The sequence below is a fragment of the Passer domesticus genome, chromosome 4, assembly GCF_036417665.1.
Source record: "Passer domesticus isolate bPasDom1 chromosome 4, bPasDom1.hap1, whole genome shotgun sequence".
Lineage (NCBI taxonomy): Eukaryota > Metazoa > Chordata > Aves > Passeriformes > Passeridae > Passer > Passer domesticus.
This window is the reverse complement of record NC_087477.1, coordinates 19,326,581-19,346,667: the sequence shown is the minus strand read 5'-3', so window position 1 is coordinate 19,346,667 and position 20,087 is coordinate 19,326,581. Positions and strand designations below refer to the sequence as shown.

The 20,087-nt window shown below is 37.7% G+C and overlaps 1 protein-coding gene across 3 annotated transcripts; it reads right to left on the bottom strand.

Annotated features, from left to right (window-relative positions):
- Positions 1 to 1,511: 1,511 nt before the first annotated feature.
- Positions 1,512 to 20,075, bottom strand: ABHD18 (abhydrolase domain containing 18). Of its 3 annotated transcripts, XM_064416458.1 has the most exons (14): positions 19,976 to 20,075; positions 17,932 to 18,097; positions 17,033 to 17,141; positions 14,399 to 14,483; positions 13,804 to 13,904; positions 12,045 to 12,123; positions 11,870 to 11,954; positions 11,350 to 11,377; positions 9,356 to 9,494; positions 7,555 to 7,644; positions 7,172 to 7,273; positions 5,918 to 6,296; positions 3,833 to 3,995; positions 1,512 to 3,192 (listed from the first exon to the last, which is right to left on the bottom strand). In XM_064416458.1, the coding sequence occupies exons 3-14, from the start codon at positions 17,122 to 17,124 to the stop codon at positions 3,141 to 3,143; spliced, it is 1,395 nt and encodes a 464-aa protein (XP_064272528.1). In that variant the 5' UTR covers positions 17,125 to 17,141; positions 17,932 to 18,097; positions 19,976 to 20,075; the 3' UTR covers positions 1,512 to 3,140. The 3 variants fall into 3 exon arrangements, with proteins under 3 accessions (XP_064272528.1, XP_064272526.1, XP_064272527.1); XM_064416456.1 differs by lacking the exons at positions 11,350 to 11,377; positions 11,870 to 11,954; positions 12,045 to 12,123; ... (3 more) ...; positions 17,932 to 18,097; positions 19,976 to 20,075 and adding exons at positions 9,898 to 9,992; positions 10,126 to 11,319; XM_064416457.1 differs by lacking the exons at positions 11,350 to 11,377; positions 11,870 to 11,954; positions 12,045 to 12,123; ... (3 more) ...; positions 17,932 to 18,097; positions 19,976 to 20,075 and adding an exon at positions 10,126 to 11,319.
- Positions 20,076 to 20,087: the final 12 nt, after the last annotated feature.

Below are 20,087 nucleotides of genomic sequence, written 5' to 3'. Positions count from 1 at the left end.
CTCCATTCCTTCATATAGTGTTTCCTTTCTGGAGTAATAAAACACAAGTGATGGATCCTTGCTAAAAAAAAAAATAAAAATCCTGAGTGGTTCCTTTTGCGTTTTTGGGGTTTTATTTGCCTTGGGCAAAAAAAATCAGAAAACACTCCATCTGACAATTATTAGATGAGTCCTGCACTGGCAAGTGTGAAACTGGAATCACAATGGTATCTTAATTAGCTGATAAAAGCTTATTTTCTTTCCTAAGTTTCTAGGCATGTAGAAAAACATCAAAGCAGCACCAGTGTTTGTTGTGAGAAGCTTTTATCTTGTCCTGTAGATTACCTGCTCTCCTCGTGCTGCAGCCCTAGTAGGAACAGAAAGGATTGCAGGATGACAGTGGGATGCATTTTAAACACCTGTTAACAGGAGAGAACAAAAAGCCCTTCACATCTAAATTTTTTTAGGACTTTTATTGAAAAAATTTAAAACCGAAAAATTACCAAGGCCAGTTTTACAATAAATTTAAGACATACAGAATGGTTTACCTGCTACACAGAACAAACCTTATTACAGTATTTCTCTCATGCAACTCCTGGATTAAAACCACATTCTCATTTAACATCCAAATGGATTATTTATAATTTCTTAGGATTTAACCTTAAAATATGATTAAAAAAGTCGATTTTCCAAGGGTTAAAAATACGTACACAGCAAGATTCCCCCCTTCCCAGACCATCTCCCGATGTCTGATAACTGGCAGAAATAGACCACTGAGCTCGTTTTTCCTTTTTTTGTTATTCTAACCTGAGAAATTTCTTAAATAATGCTTACTGGGCTCTCATATTTGGCAACACAACTTCAGTTACAGCGCAAAGTGCAATTCCTTATTCCTGTCAGATACCAGTCTGTCAGTGCTTGTCCCAAAAGACACTCTCAGAACCAGGAGTAGCATTTGTCCCCCAAGACACTCTCACAGCTGCAGTGGTGTTAGCCTAAACCTCCTTCTGGTAAGTTAAACCTTGTTAGTAACACCATTAGGACACTAACCTCAGGATGCAGAGTTCCCATCAGTTGTGTAATTCCCAGTATTGTGCGCTTTGAAAATATTTACTTTGGCATGTTATACTTTGTAGCAGAGTTGATTTTTTTTTGTGCTTACTCCTGGCCTTTACAAAATCTGTCTTTTCTCTCTTGCATTTATTCAAGCCCTTTCCCTTGCCACCAGTTATCTCCCTTTCTCATAGCTGCAACAGAAGCAGGACACAAAGCACACAGTTACATTTAAAATGTGAGAGCTACAAAAGCTGCTGAACAGCAGACAGTGCTCTGGTAAAGCACTCTTAGTTGATGAATATACTTGCAAACTCCGTGAATCTTTTAGAACACTAGTCAAGAGTTCAATTTTAAATGTCTAAGCTTACTAGTATTTAATTTCAAACCCTCCAAATAGTTGGTGTTTAAATGTGCTACTCACTTCACACTTGCTCCCCATATATAAAACCAACACTCTCCAAACAAATGATAAAAAAAACACTTGAAAGAAACAATTTAATGTCCAACAGACTAGAACTTCTACATTTTCAGTAAATTTGTAAGTTATATCATTTGGGTTATTCAAAATTGTTTCTCTTCAGTTCTGTCTGAACACACCTGATTTTCAAATGAACAATGATTTCTTCACAGTTACTAGTCCTGTGTATCTGACTAAAATCCAAGAGAATATATAAACTGAGCTTTGTTTGCTCCACACTCTGCCTATTAAAAACCTTTAAAGTAACCACGGAGATGAAAAGTGCTTGATTGGAAAGGTGCAGAAGTCACACATCCTGAGAAATGGCTGGATTTTTCTGTTTGTTTCAGAATAATCCTGGTTGTGACTGTACTAAATACTGAAGTGTTTCAGTTTTCAACTTCTCTGCAGATTGGTTTTAATAGAATGTTATAGGAGATTACCACAAAAAAAAAGAAAAAAAAAGTGGAGATACCCACACAGTTGGTACATGACAACCTTTTATTCTACTGTAATTTGTTGGCATTTTTGATCCCAAAAGAGGAAACAACAGACTTTGGATTTTCTTAAATGTGTTCCAAACCCAAATTTCTTTATTTTCCATCCAATTATATTAGACAAGTGTTAAAAAAATAAGGAGCAAACCTAACTGTTTCAATAACCTTTAGTCTCACGTATCTTTTAAATTATACAGTGCAAGTGTATTTTGCATATCAGTGCTGAGTGCACTTTAGAAAGGACATCTGTTGAAGTATTTCCAACAGGTCTTTATAGCACCATATAATCTGATGTCAATTTAACTGCTTAGAATCAGCCAGTGCTTAGAAAGTAAAACAATGATATTTCTATTTCATGTATCATTCCAAAAAAAGAAAATAAATCTGGAAGCTTATGTTATCCAACTGAATTAATGTAAACAATTAATTACCAGACACTTGATTTTCACTTATTCCAGTTTTGTGAACCTGGCTGATGAATTGCTACATGATCCTTCTGTAATGGCACGGTTTAATTCAGTGGCAGGAAAACATCACAGATGTATTGAATGAAAACATCTCTCTCACTTTTCCTTGGATTGTCAAAGTCTCTCTTTGCAAGATGTGGTGCTGAGCCTTCTGCTAAGGCTCATTTTTAATTCATACTTGAAGAGAAAAGCAGTGACAAACACAAGAGGCTGAGTGCTGGCAAAGCCACGGTACAACACTATAGGAACAGCAAGGCCATGAGGAAGCGAGAGGTAACCGAGGTATCTGGAACAAACCAAACCTGCACCAAACACAAGAGAGCAGCTTAGCCCCACAGCACATTTTACATTCTTCCAATACTTGATTGGTCTGTTTTCTACTGACACACAATTCAGAATTTATTCAGAATTGAAGGAACACACCATCTGATTAGACACGAAGTCCATGAACCATTCATGCACTGATAAAAGCTGCTGTTGTTTTTTCACAGGTAACACTGAAGTAGCTGTGTCAGAATGGCACTGGGTTGAAATAAAAGCAATGCTGGTACTTTACCACTTCTGGTAATTGTTACCTACAACAGTCAGTGACCATCTGCTCAACACTACAAGAGGTTTGTTTTCCAAACATGAGTTCCAGTAAGCTGAATTACAAATGAGATCAGTCTGAATACATTAGAAAGATCACATGGTGTATTTCTGGAGGAAGCGGTCAAACGCATCGTAAATCGCTTGTCTGAAAGAAGGGAAAGAGAACAGAATTTGTATAATCTGAGAAAAGGCAGATACAAGTGGTATTTTTCCATATATTTACAAATGTATCTATAAAGCGATCATCACAGTTTCAAACAGTGTTCAGTAAAAATGTGGTATCAGGTGGTATTTTCTCCTTCCTTTATTTCTGGGATCTCTCACTTCAATCTAGTAATATATTTGTGTTTCAGGAATGAGACACTTTCCTTGCACTTCAATGCAAGTGGAAATATAGATGAATTCAGAGTTTTCTACTCTAACACATGAGAGACATAGACAGCTTGAAATTTTTGCGCAGCTATCATAAAAGTAAGGCTGAAGTTTTAAATAGCAATAAGCTACTGGTTAGCACACATTGACCCGATATAGTGCTATTCTTTTTTGTTCTTGCTTAGACTTCTTAAATTATGTGTGTAGTCTTCCTAATTCCTTGTATTTTAAAATTACCAGCACAAGTAATTAACTTTTTGAAATCTACAGAACTGCAGTCATAAAACTGATTTACATAACTGTCTTTAGAAAATCAACATCTGATATTACTAAGGCATGAATCCATGCAAGTATTATTTATTTGATTTGGATTCAATCTAAAATTTAATTCTAAACCTTTCTGTTCACCTTACCTGAAGAGTCCTTGTTTAAAGAGGTAGGCACTGACATGACCTCCATCCAGATACCTGATTTCACAACCTGGCCAGATCTCCTGGAGGCTGCGCACGCCGGTGCGAGGAATGTACGCATCCTCCTTGGCTTGTACCACTATGATTAAACTTGGGTCAACTGGAACTAAAGGAAAACAAAGCACAACTGAATTCATCTGTGCTAAGAAATAGAAACACAACAGCTGAGACTTCTGTTGTCAAAATGCTATTTTCACAAAAAATTAAATTATTCGAAGCTTTAATAAAATCTCATGTTCTAAAGCCTCCAGCAGAATGTATCTGGTTTTTGGTGTTGCAGTGGTGAGGCCATCAGTGGAAAAACAAACTAGCCCTTAGCCTTCCCACCCCTAGAGCACAAATTCCTCAAAGACTTGTGAAGTTGACAGGAGAATTCTCTTTCCTCTTATCCACAAAATTCTACAGCATTCATGTCAGTTCTTTGAGATCCCTTTTTATTGGCAAAAAGAACTATTAAATTCAACACAGTAGAAGTTTCATATATTTTTTCCCCTCAGGGAGGAAAAAAGACAACTTTTCATACAAGAGGTCAGAAAGTACAGCTTATGTTCACTTTTTCTCTTTCCTACATGGTTTACTTGCAGTATAAAAATCCCAACATATTGTTATACATATTTATTACTCATAAGTGAACTGCACCAATCAGATTACTAGCAGGAATAACACCAATATGATGAGAAAAATAACACCACAATTATGTTGAACACAGAACATTTCTCCCTTCAAAAAGAAAATATGTGATAAGTTAAAGGGTGACCAGCCAAGATGTCTGGCAGCGGGGTGTCACAAATAATTTAAACCTTTCCTTCTTTCATACTAAATCATATATAGAAAATATGCAATGCTAAGATAAATTCAATGAAGTCTGAGCATTAGGCAGATTTTCTGAAGCTCCTCTCTGGCCTCACTCCAAGGATACCCTGGCAGGGGATGCACAGCCTCCCAGAGAATGACAAAACCTGGGAGACTATTGACACCATGGACTCCATTACTTTGACAAGTGCCTCAGTGTCACAGATCCTTTTTAGTTCCAAGAAAGGTCAGTGCCCAGCTAAGCAATACCTGGATAAGTCTAGGTAAACAAGAAGGTCAGTACATGGAATAAAACTTTCAGGGCTTTTTCTGTCTACTGAAATGACTTTAAAAGCTTTAAGGAAAGCACTTCACTGGTATTCATCACAAAACATCTCTGGCTAGCAGTGAAAGAATCTATACTAGTGTAGATTCCTTTTATTGTGTGTTTCCTTTTATTTATTTTTAACATTTATTTAAATCTAAACACTTGTACAATGGAGTACAGAATGCCAGGATTAAGAAATCAGGTGGCACAGGGGCTCAGTATCAAGAAAGCTTTGACACTAAAAGACAACTGTGTCTCAAGTCAAAGCACAAAAGGAATTCCGAGCCCCCATCCAGCAGAACCTTTTAAGGCACCTCTAGGAAGCAATCACTTGTTTGCATTGCTGCAAAGGGTTTGTCCTGAACGCCAAGGAATGCTGGACTATAGCTCCCCCTATGTGCTATGCCTGTCCTGGGAAACAGTGCTCACCAGCCTGCAGAAGGACCCCCAAAATGTTTTTACTGGCAATATCATTCAAGCTTGGGGCTCAGCTATGCAGGCTACTTTCTATCCAAAGTCAGTTTGAGATTTCTCCTTGGAAAACCTCACTAGCAGATTAATTAAGATTAATTACACCTAGGTATTACTCACATCACACAGGTGTTTTCTTCCTTTGGATAATACAAATTTGCACTAACTCATACCTGAAAAAAGCCACTGCAAGGATGAGGAGAAAAATGTGCAAAGACACCGAGAGGCAATTTTTTAAATAACTTTCTCATTATTTGGCCATCAAGAAGGAACATAAAAACAATTAGGAAATGGAGTAGTAAATAGATGCTACAGATTAATGCTCACAATATTTCTATATTTCAGCAAAGGTGCCAGCAGGTTTACACTTGAAGAAAATACCTTTCTCCCCACTGTATTTTATTCAGCTTTCCATATTGATACAAAGAGATACATACCTGGGAAGTTAGCTACGTGGGTACATTCATCCATTACTCCCTTCATGAACATTAAGGATTCTCTCTGCAAAGTGTCACTCCTTCTCCTTGTATTTACCCTGTGTCCTTGTGGGCTGGTTAAGTTTTTACTGCTACTGCTACTGGTGGAAAAGGTTTGATTTATGCACTGCATTTTAGGAGCATCTTGCATTAAGAGTCCTTCTGAAGAGGCACTTAGAGCACTTCTATTTGTGGCAAAGCTGTGAACTGATTCCTTAGATACAGTGTCATTCAAGGACTCAAAGCTGAATATTCTGGAAGTCATGTCCATGTCTGCCAGACTGTCCACACTGTCAGGGAAGTTCTTCACAAAGTCTTGTCCCATCTTGAAAGAATCCGTCTAAACAAAGACAACAATTAAGGGTTTCTCCCTTACACCAGTTGGTTAATATTATTTTTAAGATGAACTCATAATTTTAAAAAAATTTAAAAATTAAATTAAGACACTGCCATCACTTCTCACTCCTATTTTCAGCTTGTAGGTCATTCAATTAAATCCTGACCATAATAAATCATTCTACATTTCTGTCAGTTTAAAAAAATGCAGGAGGTACTTACATATACAGAAGCTGGTGATATAAACAATTGTTTTTCTTTCTATATTAAACTCTGAATTTGTAATTACAGTGATTTAAGCTTAAATGACCTAATAATAATAATTATAGAAAAATTAACATATGCAACCGGGTCTAATGTTATGTTTAAGACTGAAACATTGACAGTCTCTAAATACTAGGGTAACACAAGCTGAACACCTTGAAAAATGTTTCTTCTTTTCATTTTGTCTTCTCCATCAGTGTTGCTGGAGTGTATTTGACTTAAAAATGGCAAGTGCCCAAGTAACAACTATCTGCACCCCAGCTCCTCTTCTCCTGCTGTGAGGAACGATGATGAAAGAAAGAATCTTGGTGGGGGGAAAAAGCATTTATCAGAATTTTGATATAACACATTTTATGTTGTAGATTACACTAAGAGTGATCAAAGGAACAACTTGTAGCAAGGGCTACACTTTAATCTCGTTCTACAAGTGAAGTATTAGTTTTGTTTCTCAGGTTTTTCCTTCAAAGACTAAATTCATCAAAGCACAAAGAAACAACATGCCAGTATGTTCTAGCTAAGAATTGTCTGCTTTTAGTGGAAGTAAAAAGAAGCTGCATTATTTGCTTGATTTGCACGTGTAAATATTAGCAGCTGGGTAAAAGAAACCGTACTTACTCCGCAATATTCAAGCATTTGAATGATTTCTTCTTCATACACAGTTTGTGTAAAATACTGTTTCTCCAGCTCTCTCCAGTTCACTGCCTTACTCAGCACACCCTGAAATGATAAACAAAAGCATTCAGCATACAAGGAAAACCCAGAGGTCATTTTAAAATAATGACACATACGGGAAATTGACCTGGTCCTGTCCTGATTTTTTCAGTGGAATTCTGTTCCCAGACAGCCCTCAGAATAATTGCAATCAAAGCACAAGCACATATTATAACACAGGACATGGAATCCCACCTCCCTTGTGGCCAGCCCAAATATTTTAATTTACATTTCTGATTATAACCTACCATGCTAACAAAAGCTGTATTTTGTAATTTGTTAATTACCGTAGTGAAGACTGCAGAGGCTGTTGACCAGGAAAGACATGGAATCAATGGCAATGGTTTAGGCCAGTTTGTCACTGCCAGTGAGGCCATCTAAAAGCAAAGGCACTTATTACACATTTTAATATTGAATTCACAATATAGTAAAAAGAACTCTCTCATCTTCAATTTCTTTATTTATATGGTATTTAAGATATGGCACATGTGGTGCCAAAGAGTTAAGGACTGTGGCAGCTGGATACACTTTCACCTATTTAGAAACTACTATCTAGTCTCCAATGATACTTAAAAATAAACATTGCTCTGGAAAGGACTCATTTCAAGGCTGAATGTTTTTTGGTTAGAAGAATTCCCAATGGAATATTTACTAAATATTCCATTTATTACAATTAAAATTCAATTAATTATTTTTGTAATCCATTAATTAACATTATAATTATAAAAAGAATACAAGCTATTAGTTGTTTAAAACCACAAAAACTTCTATAAAGCTTTCTACCAAGCTCTTGCAAGTTTATTTCAAGGCAAAACAAAGGCAATTGATAAGAATTATTTAAAATTCTATACTTTCAAAATCTGTATACAGGAAACAGAATTTGAGGGACGAGTAATTCAACATGTTAAGAGCACTCTTTTTCTGTCCTTTAAGTTTGAATTACTACTTTTGCATTAGTTCTCAGAACATATTTTTGTGACTATTCTGTTTATCCCAGAAAAAGCCAAAGCAAGTAAGTTCAATGTGCAGAAGTTCCCTATATGTTATGTTCTTGACATATTTTATTTTATTAATACAAAACACTTTGTGTCTGTTCTAGATGCTCCAATAAATGGATTTAAGGAACTGAACTATAATCCTATTCTAATTATTTTTATTAATAAAAAGTTACAAGAACACCACACATCTATGTTCTGATTCTCTCCAGCAGTAGAAGTCTCTCCCCTTTAGCAGACTGAATCAATGCTTACAACCTTCCATTGTAAAACACATCAAGTATCACTTATTTCACAGAAGTTTCTGATTCAGCAGGGTGATGTTGATGTAAACCAAAGGTGCTCTGCACATTTATGACATTTACAGTTGTAAAACTGTGCTTTAGGGGAATATTTTCCTTTTGGGAAACACTACCATTACCAACACTATTTACTGAGCTCCTAACTAACAAACAAAGGCATGCTGCTTTAATGAGGTTTGCACCTGCGTCTCACAGAGCTGTGATAATCTGCAGAGACGCAAGCAGTAACATTTTAACTGTGTATCAGTCTTCGTGATACACTGCTGGTTTAGTATGAACATGCACAGTGTCACACAGAAAATGTTATCCACCTCACCACAGAAATCTCTGATCAGTACCAATGATCACTGACACCAAAAATCACCTCAATTACAACATGCCTGCAAAGAGGGGGTATTTCACACAATGCATTAAAGCACAAAGGTTTAAGCAAGAAGAAAGGAGGAAAAGAGGGAGAATTAGCAATCGATCAGTGCAGATTTTCTTTCAGCAAACATTTCTGCCCCCACCCTTGTGGAAAAAAAACAATTATGTGAAAAGTTTATATTCTTATTAAGCCTGCTGGGAGATGGCTGACAAAGGGCTCTATGATTTGTCAGTACATATTAAGGATTATACTAATTCAGCACCACAGAACAGGAGAATTGCCAACAATTTGTTTCTCATGACTCTAAGTGTTTATTTTAAAGCACTTTTGAGATCAACACTGTAAAGCAAATTATTTCCGTATGCTACGTGATCAAATGAGAAGTTAAAACAAAAATTACTGAAGAGGAGATATAAAAGCTTACATGTCCTCCCATGGATATTCCAGTCATCCCTAGTGGTCCATAGCCTTCTCTCTCTAGCCAGTGCAAAAGAGCTGCCGATTCTAGAATTAGAGCTCCTCCCATCACAAACAGGTCCGAGACATTTTTTAAACATGACCGTCTTTTCTCCCCAGAAAAGGAAAATAGAGGGTTTATTTTCTAAGATTAGATTCTGACAGTTCTTATCATTCTATGCATAATTTTATACACAGCTTCAGCACAATCCCAGAGAATTTTGGAAATGAACTCCTGTTGATTCAACAGGAGGAGAAAGCAAGCGCAGATTTTCTGACACTTGTAATTTTTCTGTCCAAATAAGGACTAAAATAGACACCTGCCTATGCTTTTAATGTAATATCACAAACAACTTGGTCTTTTGGAAACAATTACCAACATTAGTATCTCATTAGTAGCAATACTCTGTCCTGTGAAGTTGTATTTAGAAATAGAATCAAAGTGATACAGTCCTAGGCATACACTAGCTTGTTTTCAGAAACAAGTTTGTTTTTTTTTTTCTTATTTACCTGTTTTACATCATTGAAAAATTGCACATAACATTTGAAGAGCAATCAGTATGTCAGCTTTGGAAGCACTCATCAGTGTCACTGTAAGACTGAAACTGTAAAGTGGGAAGTTTGTCATGGTATTGAGAAATTCAGGCAGTGCACTGCAAAGCACTAAAACACAGAAGACACAGAACAAGTAGAAATCTATTTGGCTGAGCCATCAGAGGCACTCTAAAAATAATAGACCTCTAACCTGGGGAGGGGGGCTGAATATTTTCAGTACCACAGCCAGGTTACACAGGGCTCCTGGCCTCTCCTGCCAGCACGCCAGCGTCACATTTGCGACACTCTGAAGCACAAAGGACAAAGCTGACTGTGAAGTCACACAGAAATGAACATAGCTGCTGCAGAGCAGCATTTGCAGCCTAATGCAATTCTGTCCTCCAGCTTGGTGAGATTCCTCACCTCTCTGCAGCTGCTGTATTTATTGAACACTGTCACCTGTTACACTGGTGCTGTGTAACCCTGTATTGGAGAGTGACAGTCACCTACTGGGGCACTAGACTGAGCACCCCCTTGAAACAATCCTGACACACTGGACAACTGAGAACAGTTATTTAATTGATTCTTCTGCATCAGATTCTCCATAACTGGAAATTATCCTACCAACAGATGTATTCCAGCACACGCTTTCTCCTGTCATTTTCCTATAATCTTACAAAAAACACCTTCTCTGTGTCTTCTAGTCATGTTAAATGTCTGAGTTAGGATTAAAAAGGATTAAAATACCAACTCATATTTGGACTTTCAGAAATATTGGGAGACAAAGCTTTGCCTCAGACACATATCCTGTTGAATTCTGATAATATGTCTGTGGTTTGGAAAATGTAAAAACTAAAAAAACAAGACTGCCAATTTCCAATTCCAATTTAAGAAACTGACTGAAAAAATTAATTCTGTAAAATCCTGAATATAGCATAGTGTCCTGACTAACACCCAATCAACACCAGATTTATTCATATACCCGTAAATTGCTAAAAGATCTTGGAAAAGCAAAATCCCAACAATTATAATTTATTATATAAATGATATAAATTATAATGGAAATATCCTATCTGAGCAAAGATTATTCAGAGCTGACTGAAAAATAACAGCAGCACTTGTACTGTAGTTGTGAGTCAGGAAAATAAAATGGCCCTGGCTTGTACTCACACAAGATGTTTGCATCTCACTCCATAGTGCAAGTTCCTGTGTGCAAACTTTCCTGATCCCTGAGATCTCCTAATACAACACCCAGAGCAGTTTAGCAAACAGCAAACAATTTCACATTGGCAGGTTACAAGTGGGTTTTGAAATGTTTTTTTTTCTTAATAAGCTATCAAAGTTTAAACAACTTTTGGTTCAAAAAAGAAGAAAAGAAAAGCAGTATTTTAAAAACATGGTATTCATAAATGTAACAGGAATACTTACAATTGATCCTTAGGTTTTCTACAGCCATGTAAAAGACTCCAGTTAAAGAAAGTAAAAAAGGCTTTATCAAAACTGGAAATTAAAAAATAGATAAATAATACGCATAAATAGCATTAATTAATTGAAATTTGGAATTTAAACTCCCAGTGTTTAACTGTCACTACATTAAATTCAATCTATTTCAATGATGCAGTTTGCAACATTTTACTGTTGTCAGATATATGGGTAGGAAAAAAGTGTAACATGAGATCCTAGTTAATGAAACAGAATAATACTATTATACAAGATGACAGAACAAAACTTCACTGTTTTTAAAAAATCCCATCCAAATCTGAAGTGGTAACAGCAAGTTTCTCAGAAGTTACCTGAGGTACCATAGAATTGTGCTTCACATAATGGCCATACTTTCTTTGCTTCTACCACTGGGTACCAAAAAGTTGATATTTTATGACTGTGGTAACTCTTCTAGCTTCCAGAGAGGACATTAAGAATAACTACTGTGTTTCCCACAAAAGGATATAGTAAGGATTTTCTAGCAGCAGGGAAGCCATAGAGGCTTCTTTAATCATTGGCCGTGCCATTAATGTGCGTCTCCTCCAGAAGTGCTGAAGACAAGATGTACAAACAACACAGATAAGGGAAAATTTATGATTGAATTTCTCAGTAATAATCAATTTTACATTTTACACACTCACATGGTCTCCAGTGCCTGCTAAATGAATGCACACAGGTCTGTGCTTGCCATTCCATCTTCTGGGTATGATGAACTGAAATCTGTGAGAAAAAGCATCTATTTTAGCAGAGTAAGAATATCTATTAACAAGCTGCATCAAGAGAAATTAATTAAAAAGCAAAACCAAAACAACATAAGTATTTGTAACCCATGCAGGCAAACTGCCAGCAATTCAGCTACATCATTTTTCATGAACGCATTCAGCAAACAAAGGAATCTGAAAGTAGGACAGAAGAAAGGCCAAACAAGAAAAGGAGCCAAGATGAAAGATCATGTTCCTAAAAAAGGCTACTACCTCATCATCACAATTTAAACTTTGCAGAGTGGAGAAATGCAACTTCAGATAAAGAGCAGCCTAAACAAGCATGTCCAGCTCTCCTAGGCATCATTGCTATTTTTCTCCTGAAGGCACAACAGCTGAAATTGAAGATTAAGATGAGTAATAAATAAAAAAATATCAATACCCCAGCATACAAACCATGAAATTATTTTATACACTCAACATCAATCAATTAATGTCTTCTGCTGCTACTTATTTAAAGTTTAAACTACTGAAAAAAAAATTCCTTCTAAGCCACCACTATTTTCCCCACAAGATGGAGCACTGTTACCTACAAGAGTGTTACACTTCAGGAAATACATTCATACCATCTCAAGGGAAATTTGTACAGCTTTTCCAAACTGTCACAATACTGGCCAAAGTAACAATTATCATAACTTGGCTAGAAAGCACAAGAGAACAGAGATAAGGAAACAGTGAGCATAGTGCAGTATGGCACTAATGAGTTTGATAATATTAACAGTTTCTTTCTTTAACCAGCAGAGGTAGAACAGAACTGATTGATTGAGCCACCCTTTTTCTCACATTCCTTAATGTTACATGCTTAAGCACACATATAAAAACATCAACCAGTATTACTGACAGAATTTACAATGTCAGTATCAGCTCGATGTTTATGTTTAAACTCAACTTTTATGTTTATGTTATTAAACAAATAAAGTCTGGGAAAAAAATCATCATGACAGTTCAGCTCCAAACTGAAAGCAAACAGAAATTATGCTCCATTTGCAAACCCACTCCTCATCTGCAAAGAAATGTTAGTGTGAAACCAACATGGTTAGGGAGCCTCCAGCTTTCCGTAAGAATGCTTTTTAAAATCTTTTCTTTGTTTGCCAAGTAAGAAAGTAACCAGATCCTCTGGCTACAATAAAATAAGGTTGTTACTTTATCACACATACAAAATTTTTGTATTCAATGGAAATGGAAAGCTGGAAAGGCTCCTTCAAATACAACATAATATGCTTTGATATAAACAGCTTCTCCTGCCACATATAAAATGATAGCTACTGTTCTTCATTTCCAGCATCCCTCTCATTTTCAAAAACCAAACCAGTAATTCAAAAAAGTCAGGGAATTCCACAGCTTTGTGCAATATGATTTCTACACAAAAAAACCAAACCAAACCAAAACAAAAAAAACAAACCAAAACAAAACAAAAAAAACCCCAAACAAACAAAAAAAAACCACCCAAACCACCAAACTAAAAAAGTAATACTTTGCTAGTGGATATATTTTTTTTTAATACACAGATTGAACTATCATGTGAATAAGATTTTACAGATTGTTTGCATTACAATCAGTTAGTTGCACAATAAAACTACTTACAGATCATTATTTCTCTGCAGCACTAATTTCAGAAATACCTCTTGGTTTCTCTTACCTTGCTACAAGAGATTCGACTGGCAGGATACCTGGGACACAATGAGCCAAGGGGGAAATGAAGTGCCCCTCAAGGATTTTACAGTCTGATTGCCCTTCAACCTGCAGAAAGAATGGGACAACAGCAATAAATATTATGTCAGTCTTCAACTGCTCTGAAAGCAAACCTCTTCAAGTAGAATTTGTTATAGCATAAAAAACTTGCTTTAAAAACCCCAAAGCTGAGGCCTACTCCTAAAAACAGGGATATATGTTATCAACAGGGTCAAAACACTTTTTTTCAACTTTGCTTTTATTAAATAACCTTTTACAGGAAACAAAGAAAGGTGTAATGCTGTCAAATTTTAAATACATTTGATAACACAAACTAAGTTTTGAACACTTTAACATTTGACATCTCACTGCCCAACTATGGTACTACTGGGAAAAAAGGGAAAAAAGTATCTGTACAGGCACTGCTTTAGTCTCTATTTCCTTCCATTCTCTTCTAGTACTCTATAAAATAGGCTTGGTGTTAAGTATCAAGTTATTCCACCTTTATATACCCTTAGGAAAATAAATGTAGTTAAATCACATAATCTCTTGCTTTAAAGTACCTTGTCAATGAACACTGGGTAATCTTTTGAAACCAGCTTCTGGCATTTTTCCCTGTTTCCAATAATCTTTCTGAATTCAAATATTCTGTTGAAAGGAAACAAGTAGAGAAGATTCAACTTTTAATCTAAAAAAAAGAAGAGACATATTTATATAAAATTTCAGGAGCTAAAGTAAGCCACAAACAAATAGTCATGAAGCCATTTACAGATTAATCAGGCAAGCACAGGGTAAGTAGGTAGCTACACAGGATGCTTTTAATTTAAAAAAAGTCTCAGGTACCATGCTGAGAAACAAAAAACTAAGAGGCAAATCTGGTTGCTTTCTTCTGGTACATAAATGGGCTGCAGAGCCACACAGTGTAAATGAAAGAAAACTCTTCTCAGAGGCATACATGTCCTTCTTTACTGAAGGACATGAACACTGAAGAGGCACTGGTCATGTGCTGCAGTGTAAGAAATCCCTCCTGGAGCAAAGTGAAACATTGCTTTCACAGTTAAGCACATGAAAAAATAGCCCAGGGAAACTATAAATGATCTTCATCCTCAAGGGATGAAGTGCCTGTCAAGTGAATGAAGTGCCAAGAGACTTGAAGAAACAAAGAAGTCAGCTTTGTTTTGAACAGGGATTTTGACTTGATGCCTCACATTGGCCCCCTCAACCTTAAATAATCCATAACTTGCTCATTCCTATGCTCATAAATACACACTTTACCTGACAAGCTAGAACAGTTTTGAGTGAAAAGTACAGAGGAATGACCTGTTCACCTCCCCAACACCACAGAAAACCCAAAGAATGGAAAGTTTATCACCATACCAAAAATAGCTCTACTTTTTAACCTTCGCTTTTGTTACAGAAAACAGCAATTGCATTCATTATTTCTGACAAAGTAAGGGTAAAGTTGTGAGATGAGTGTGTAGGGTAAACTAAACAAAGAGATGTTTTGTTTGACAATAAAACTTCTAAAAATACTGCATTTATGTCTTTTTTTCTAGTTAGGTGCATACTGAAGGCTAAATCTCACCTCTGCTGAGGAATTTCAACCCTTGCTAATGAGTTGAGGACAATGAGTTAGGAGATTACCATTCATCACGTCAAGGGTGTGCAAACAAAATTTCAGGTTAGGCAGAGTAGTCTGTCATTCAATCTTAGATAAGATTGAGTAATGATCACTCATCATCACAGTGATGAGCTAAACAAAAATAAAACCCCTCCTCCCATGAGGCAGTGTGAGAAGTCAGGAGGAGGAAGCATTCTTCCTTCTTCATCCAGGTCAAGCCAGGCTGCTGGGAAACAGCTCATCTTCATCCCAGTCAGAGGCAACACATAGAACAAAACTTTCTTCCCCTCTGAAGACCAGCAAGCTTGCCTCCTGCTTCCCCCCCCCAACTTCTGATCTGCTGGGAGAGGGTTTTTCCCCTGAATGAAGAAGGAGGAACTGTAGCTGGTATCACTGTTACCACCAGCAACACTCCCCCACTGCCACTGGGTGTGGTGTGACCACCCTCCAGAGCCCAGGCAAGCCTTAAACTGGGGAGCAGCAGCTCCAGTCAGAGGCTCCCTGTATAGAGACACATTGGGACTGGAGGGAGATGGGGCACTGAAACTCCCCTGTGTCTCACCAAGAACCTAAAGGGCTTTAAAAGAGGGTTTTGATAACATTGAAGTATCCCATTTTGGATACTCACATGGAATAGAATACAGAAATGCTGCAATCAAAACAAACCCCACTGGTTTTGGTTATTCTAACCAAAGCAAACACTCTCATTTTGCAGTCAAGTCTGCTGCTTAAGAGAAATATCAACTGAAGACAGACACACAAAGCAATCCAAGTGCCATTTCTACATCAGATCTTGCACGTGGACTTAAAAAAAGAAAGCTCCCATAAAACTCCACTGCTATCCAGTGCACAAAATTTTATTTCAGTATTTTTAAATATTTCTTTATTGATTTTCATATACATAAGAATGAGCTTATTAAATGCTGTTTTATAATTTCCTATTTAAATACTGCACAATGCAGAATATATACACTGTCACTTCATTTTTATACTTAAGAAATACAAGTGCTCAACTTCAAAGTGTTCATATCAATAGTAATTAATAAAAATCATCAAATGCTTAAAAATTAAAGAGATACTTCCATTTTTTTTTCTTATTTTCAAGACAACTAAAGAAAGACTTTACTACTTTGGGCTGTCAGAGAAACTTCTGATTGAATCCTACACTTTTAAAACTAATTAGGAAGTTACAGAAAAATAGCAAGAACCACTTTAAGGTTAAACAGAAACAATTCTCCTGCAGAAATTCATCAGGTCTTATTTTTGTAAAACATTTCCAGAGATGCTGTTTCAAGTATGTCATCAGATAAACATAAGTAAAAACATAGTTGGACACATAGACATTCTCTCAAGAAGAGCCTCTTTAAATAGGAAAAAAAATTGCAAATCCTTTTAAGGCTTCTTTTAAATCCAGTTATTCCCTCAGTATGGAAACAGATGATTTCTGGAACAGAACCAACTTAAACACTTCTGGTATTTCAAATACAGGACAGCAATTACTGTTGCTACTTCAAGGGTTGGGTTATTTTCTTTTAATGTAACATATCATTTCTGCTGTTACTTTTTAACAAGTCACCTTTTCAGATCCTCTGGCTTTCCCCATCCTCTGATGAAAAGTTTAGTGAGGAGAAGCTTTCGGTACAAGACATCTAATTTACTTACACCCATTAGCAGCACACGCTCATCTAGGGAAAAAGCAGAGGTAAAAACAAGGCAGTTAAAGTCTACACGAGTGGGAAATTCATTGATTGTAACACAAAATGGTTGCTTATTCTGGTTTCTGCATTAAGGAAAAGCCATCTAATGTATTCCAAGAAAGTTAACCTCGATATTCACGGTCAACTCTTTTCATTTTGAACAAAATATAAAGGCAGCTGATAAAACCTGTCGGAATTTAAAATGCTAATTAAAACCAGATATTCATTACACCACTGACGACAAGCCAGCTGAAGAGGCACATCTGGACTACATCAAAACTACATCTTCAACCAGCCCTACGTGTACTGTACTTGAACTGATGAAAGCAAGAGCAGCAGTGATCTCTGGCCTCTCTGTGGAGCTACGATGGCAAAACCCTTCAAAAGACACCTCAGAATGGGAGCTTGAAACAAGGGCTGGGTCTAACCACTGGAAGACTTCATCTTAATGGAGAGAAGGAGAGAGAGAGAGGAAGGAGGGAGGGAGAGGAGGTAAATAATGCAATTCCAGTCACTGCTGCAGGGAAAGGTCAGTTTTGCCATCTTGCCTTCCTCGGGGTGGTAAACATATATCCTAATCCTTACTTTATCTGCTCCTTTCCAATTTTGATTTTTCTTACGGTTTTCAAAGTGATGCTCCTCCCACTCCTTTCTGGGAAGAAATCACACCCTCAAAATCCTTGCCAGGGTCATTTCTCCTTCAACGAACACACCAACTCAGAGCTAAATCTAATGAGATTTTAGGCAAGCTGAGTATTATTTTCAAAGCAATACTTACTGAAGTGAACAGGGAGCCACTGCTGAGCTCTTCCAATGAGGAAGGAAAAAAAAAAAAAAAAAACCAAAAAACCAAACACTACTAAAAAGAAGAATTTAAATCTGGTTTCTTGGTTGGCAGGATACAGGTTACTCAGTTAAAAATAAAGTCCAGGATCTGTGCACACCTAAGAAAACAACAGATTTAATAAACAAACACTTGGTTAGTAAGTTCACTTCAGGCATTTTCTAGTATTTTCACATCCCTTCATACTAAATGTAATCCATAATGTTGTCACACTCCAAAATAGTGTAATTTAATTTATGGGGGTTTTAAAATTTTATTTTCATCCAAAAGCACTTATTCTGCCACACTCCAATACAGTAATTTTAAAAAATAAACTTGTTTGACTATAACAAGTCAAAATTGTGGTCAGATTAACAAAAACATTCCTCTGCACTTCTAGAAAGCCAACATTTCAGAATCAATATACAGAATAAAGAGAAGAACTCTCTTTCTAGAGAAAACCTAGAATAAATTACTATCAAGAGAAATTATAGGCACTTGAATTTTAGAACAAGTATGCTAGAAAGCCACAATGGCTCTAGGATGGTTCAATCACTACAGGGTAAAAATAAACGCATGAAATGAGCATCAAATCATAGTGGGGACACTTTGTTTGAAAAACATGAAGGTGTAGATTTTGCTTTGAGTCTGAACTCAGGCCTGACAAGCTCCCTGGTGCACCAAGGGAGTGCCAAAACAACTTTCTAGGCAAGCACATTATATTTAAATGCAATATTGATTGGGGCAAAAGCATTGTCTCATCCTCTTTTCTGCTTCATTGATGGAATGGAGACTCTGAAGTAACTTGAGAGATTTCAATTAATCAGGATCAAGGTAAAAGCACTACTGGAAAGAGTACAGGAAACACATTTTAAAAATATTCCTAGTATGTGAAGTATGCTGCATAGAACTTTTCAGAAATATCATTGAGATAAAAAAATTTGGGAGGATAGCTCCTATGTAACAAAAGGGCAGGACATGCTCCAGTCACTGCCCATCCATGCCCACATGGCAAGACAATTACAAACACTTGTAGTGCCAGGAAAGGCAAATCCAGCTGCTGAAGGCTTAAGTTTTATAGCTTCACATTAACGGGAGTATTTCAGCAGTGAGGATTTGAAATGAATGAGAGAATCAGGCAAGGCAGTTTCAGATTAAACTCGATTTCCACATCCCGATCCCACTGTGAGACAGGTCAGCTGGAAGCAGGGACCTGACAAGGATGCTGTGGAGCTGTGTGGCCCAAGAGACGGGATTCTGTGTTGTGAATCTTGAATGAACACATTGGTAACACAGAAAGCTTTACATAATGTGCTCTGTGAATGGGAACTGCAGCAGATACGCAAGCACGCTAAGAAGAAACACAAACAGACACATAAACTCATCCAAAATCCAACACACAAAAGGTATTGCTTTTTATCCGGGCAAACAGCTTCAGTTAAAAGAAAAACACCTCGGGAAAGTACACGAGGACTTCGCTCAAGGCCCACAGCGCCGTTTCTATTCTATACAAGGATGTGAAAAAGCTCCCACCAGCAGCCAACCTGAAAAAACCACGGAGGCCGTCAACTTCCCTACCCTCCCTCTCTATTTAAAAAACCCCAGGTCCTTTTCTCACAGAAGAAACGACAGCTTAGAAATCACGGAGATCACACCGAAGTCACGCCAAGGCAGACACCAGCCCCGAACAGCTGCACAAAACGGGACGGGCGCACAGGGGCCGGAGGGCAAACAGCGGGGCCTACAGCGGGGCGCCGAGCGGCTCCCAAAAAAGCCTCCCCCGAGCGCTCCCAGGCGGCAGCGGCGACCCCCGACCCCAAATTCCTGCCCGCCCTCCCTCAGAGCCCGCGGGAGGCAGGACGCGGCACCGCACCGCCCGCCCCAGCCGCCCCCGGCAGGGCAACGCCGTGAGGGGCAGCTCCCGCGGAGGAGCCGCGCTGGCACCGCCCCCGCCTGCCCCCCGGCCCGGCCCGGCCCGCGAAGGTCACCCGCTGCTCACCCGAAGCGCTGCCGGTGCTGAGGCACCACATGGGAGGGCGGGAGCGGGAAGCGGAGGAAGAAGAGGAGGAGGAGGAGGAGGAGGAGGGAGGGCGAAGGGCGGGACGGGACGG

Coding starts and splice junctions, on each gene's coding strand:
- ABHD18 (XM_064416458.1), bottom strand. CDS start 17,124: ATGGGTGTAAGTAAATTAGATGTCTTGTACCGAAAGCTTCTCCTCACT. Junction 7,645..9,355: donor GAATATCCATGGGAGGACAT/GTAAGCTTTTAT, acceptor CTTTGCTTTTAG/ATGGCCTCACTGGCAGTGAC. Junction 7,274..7,554: donor CCTCTGCAGTCTTCACTACG/GTAATTAACAAA, acceptor TTATCATTTCAG/GGTGTGCTGAGTAAGGCAGT.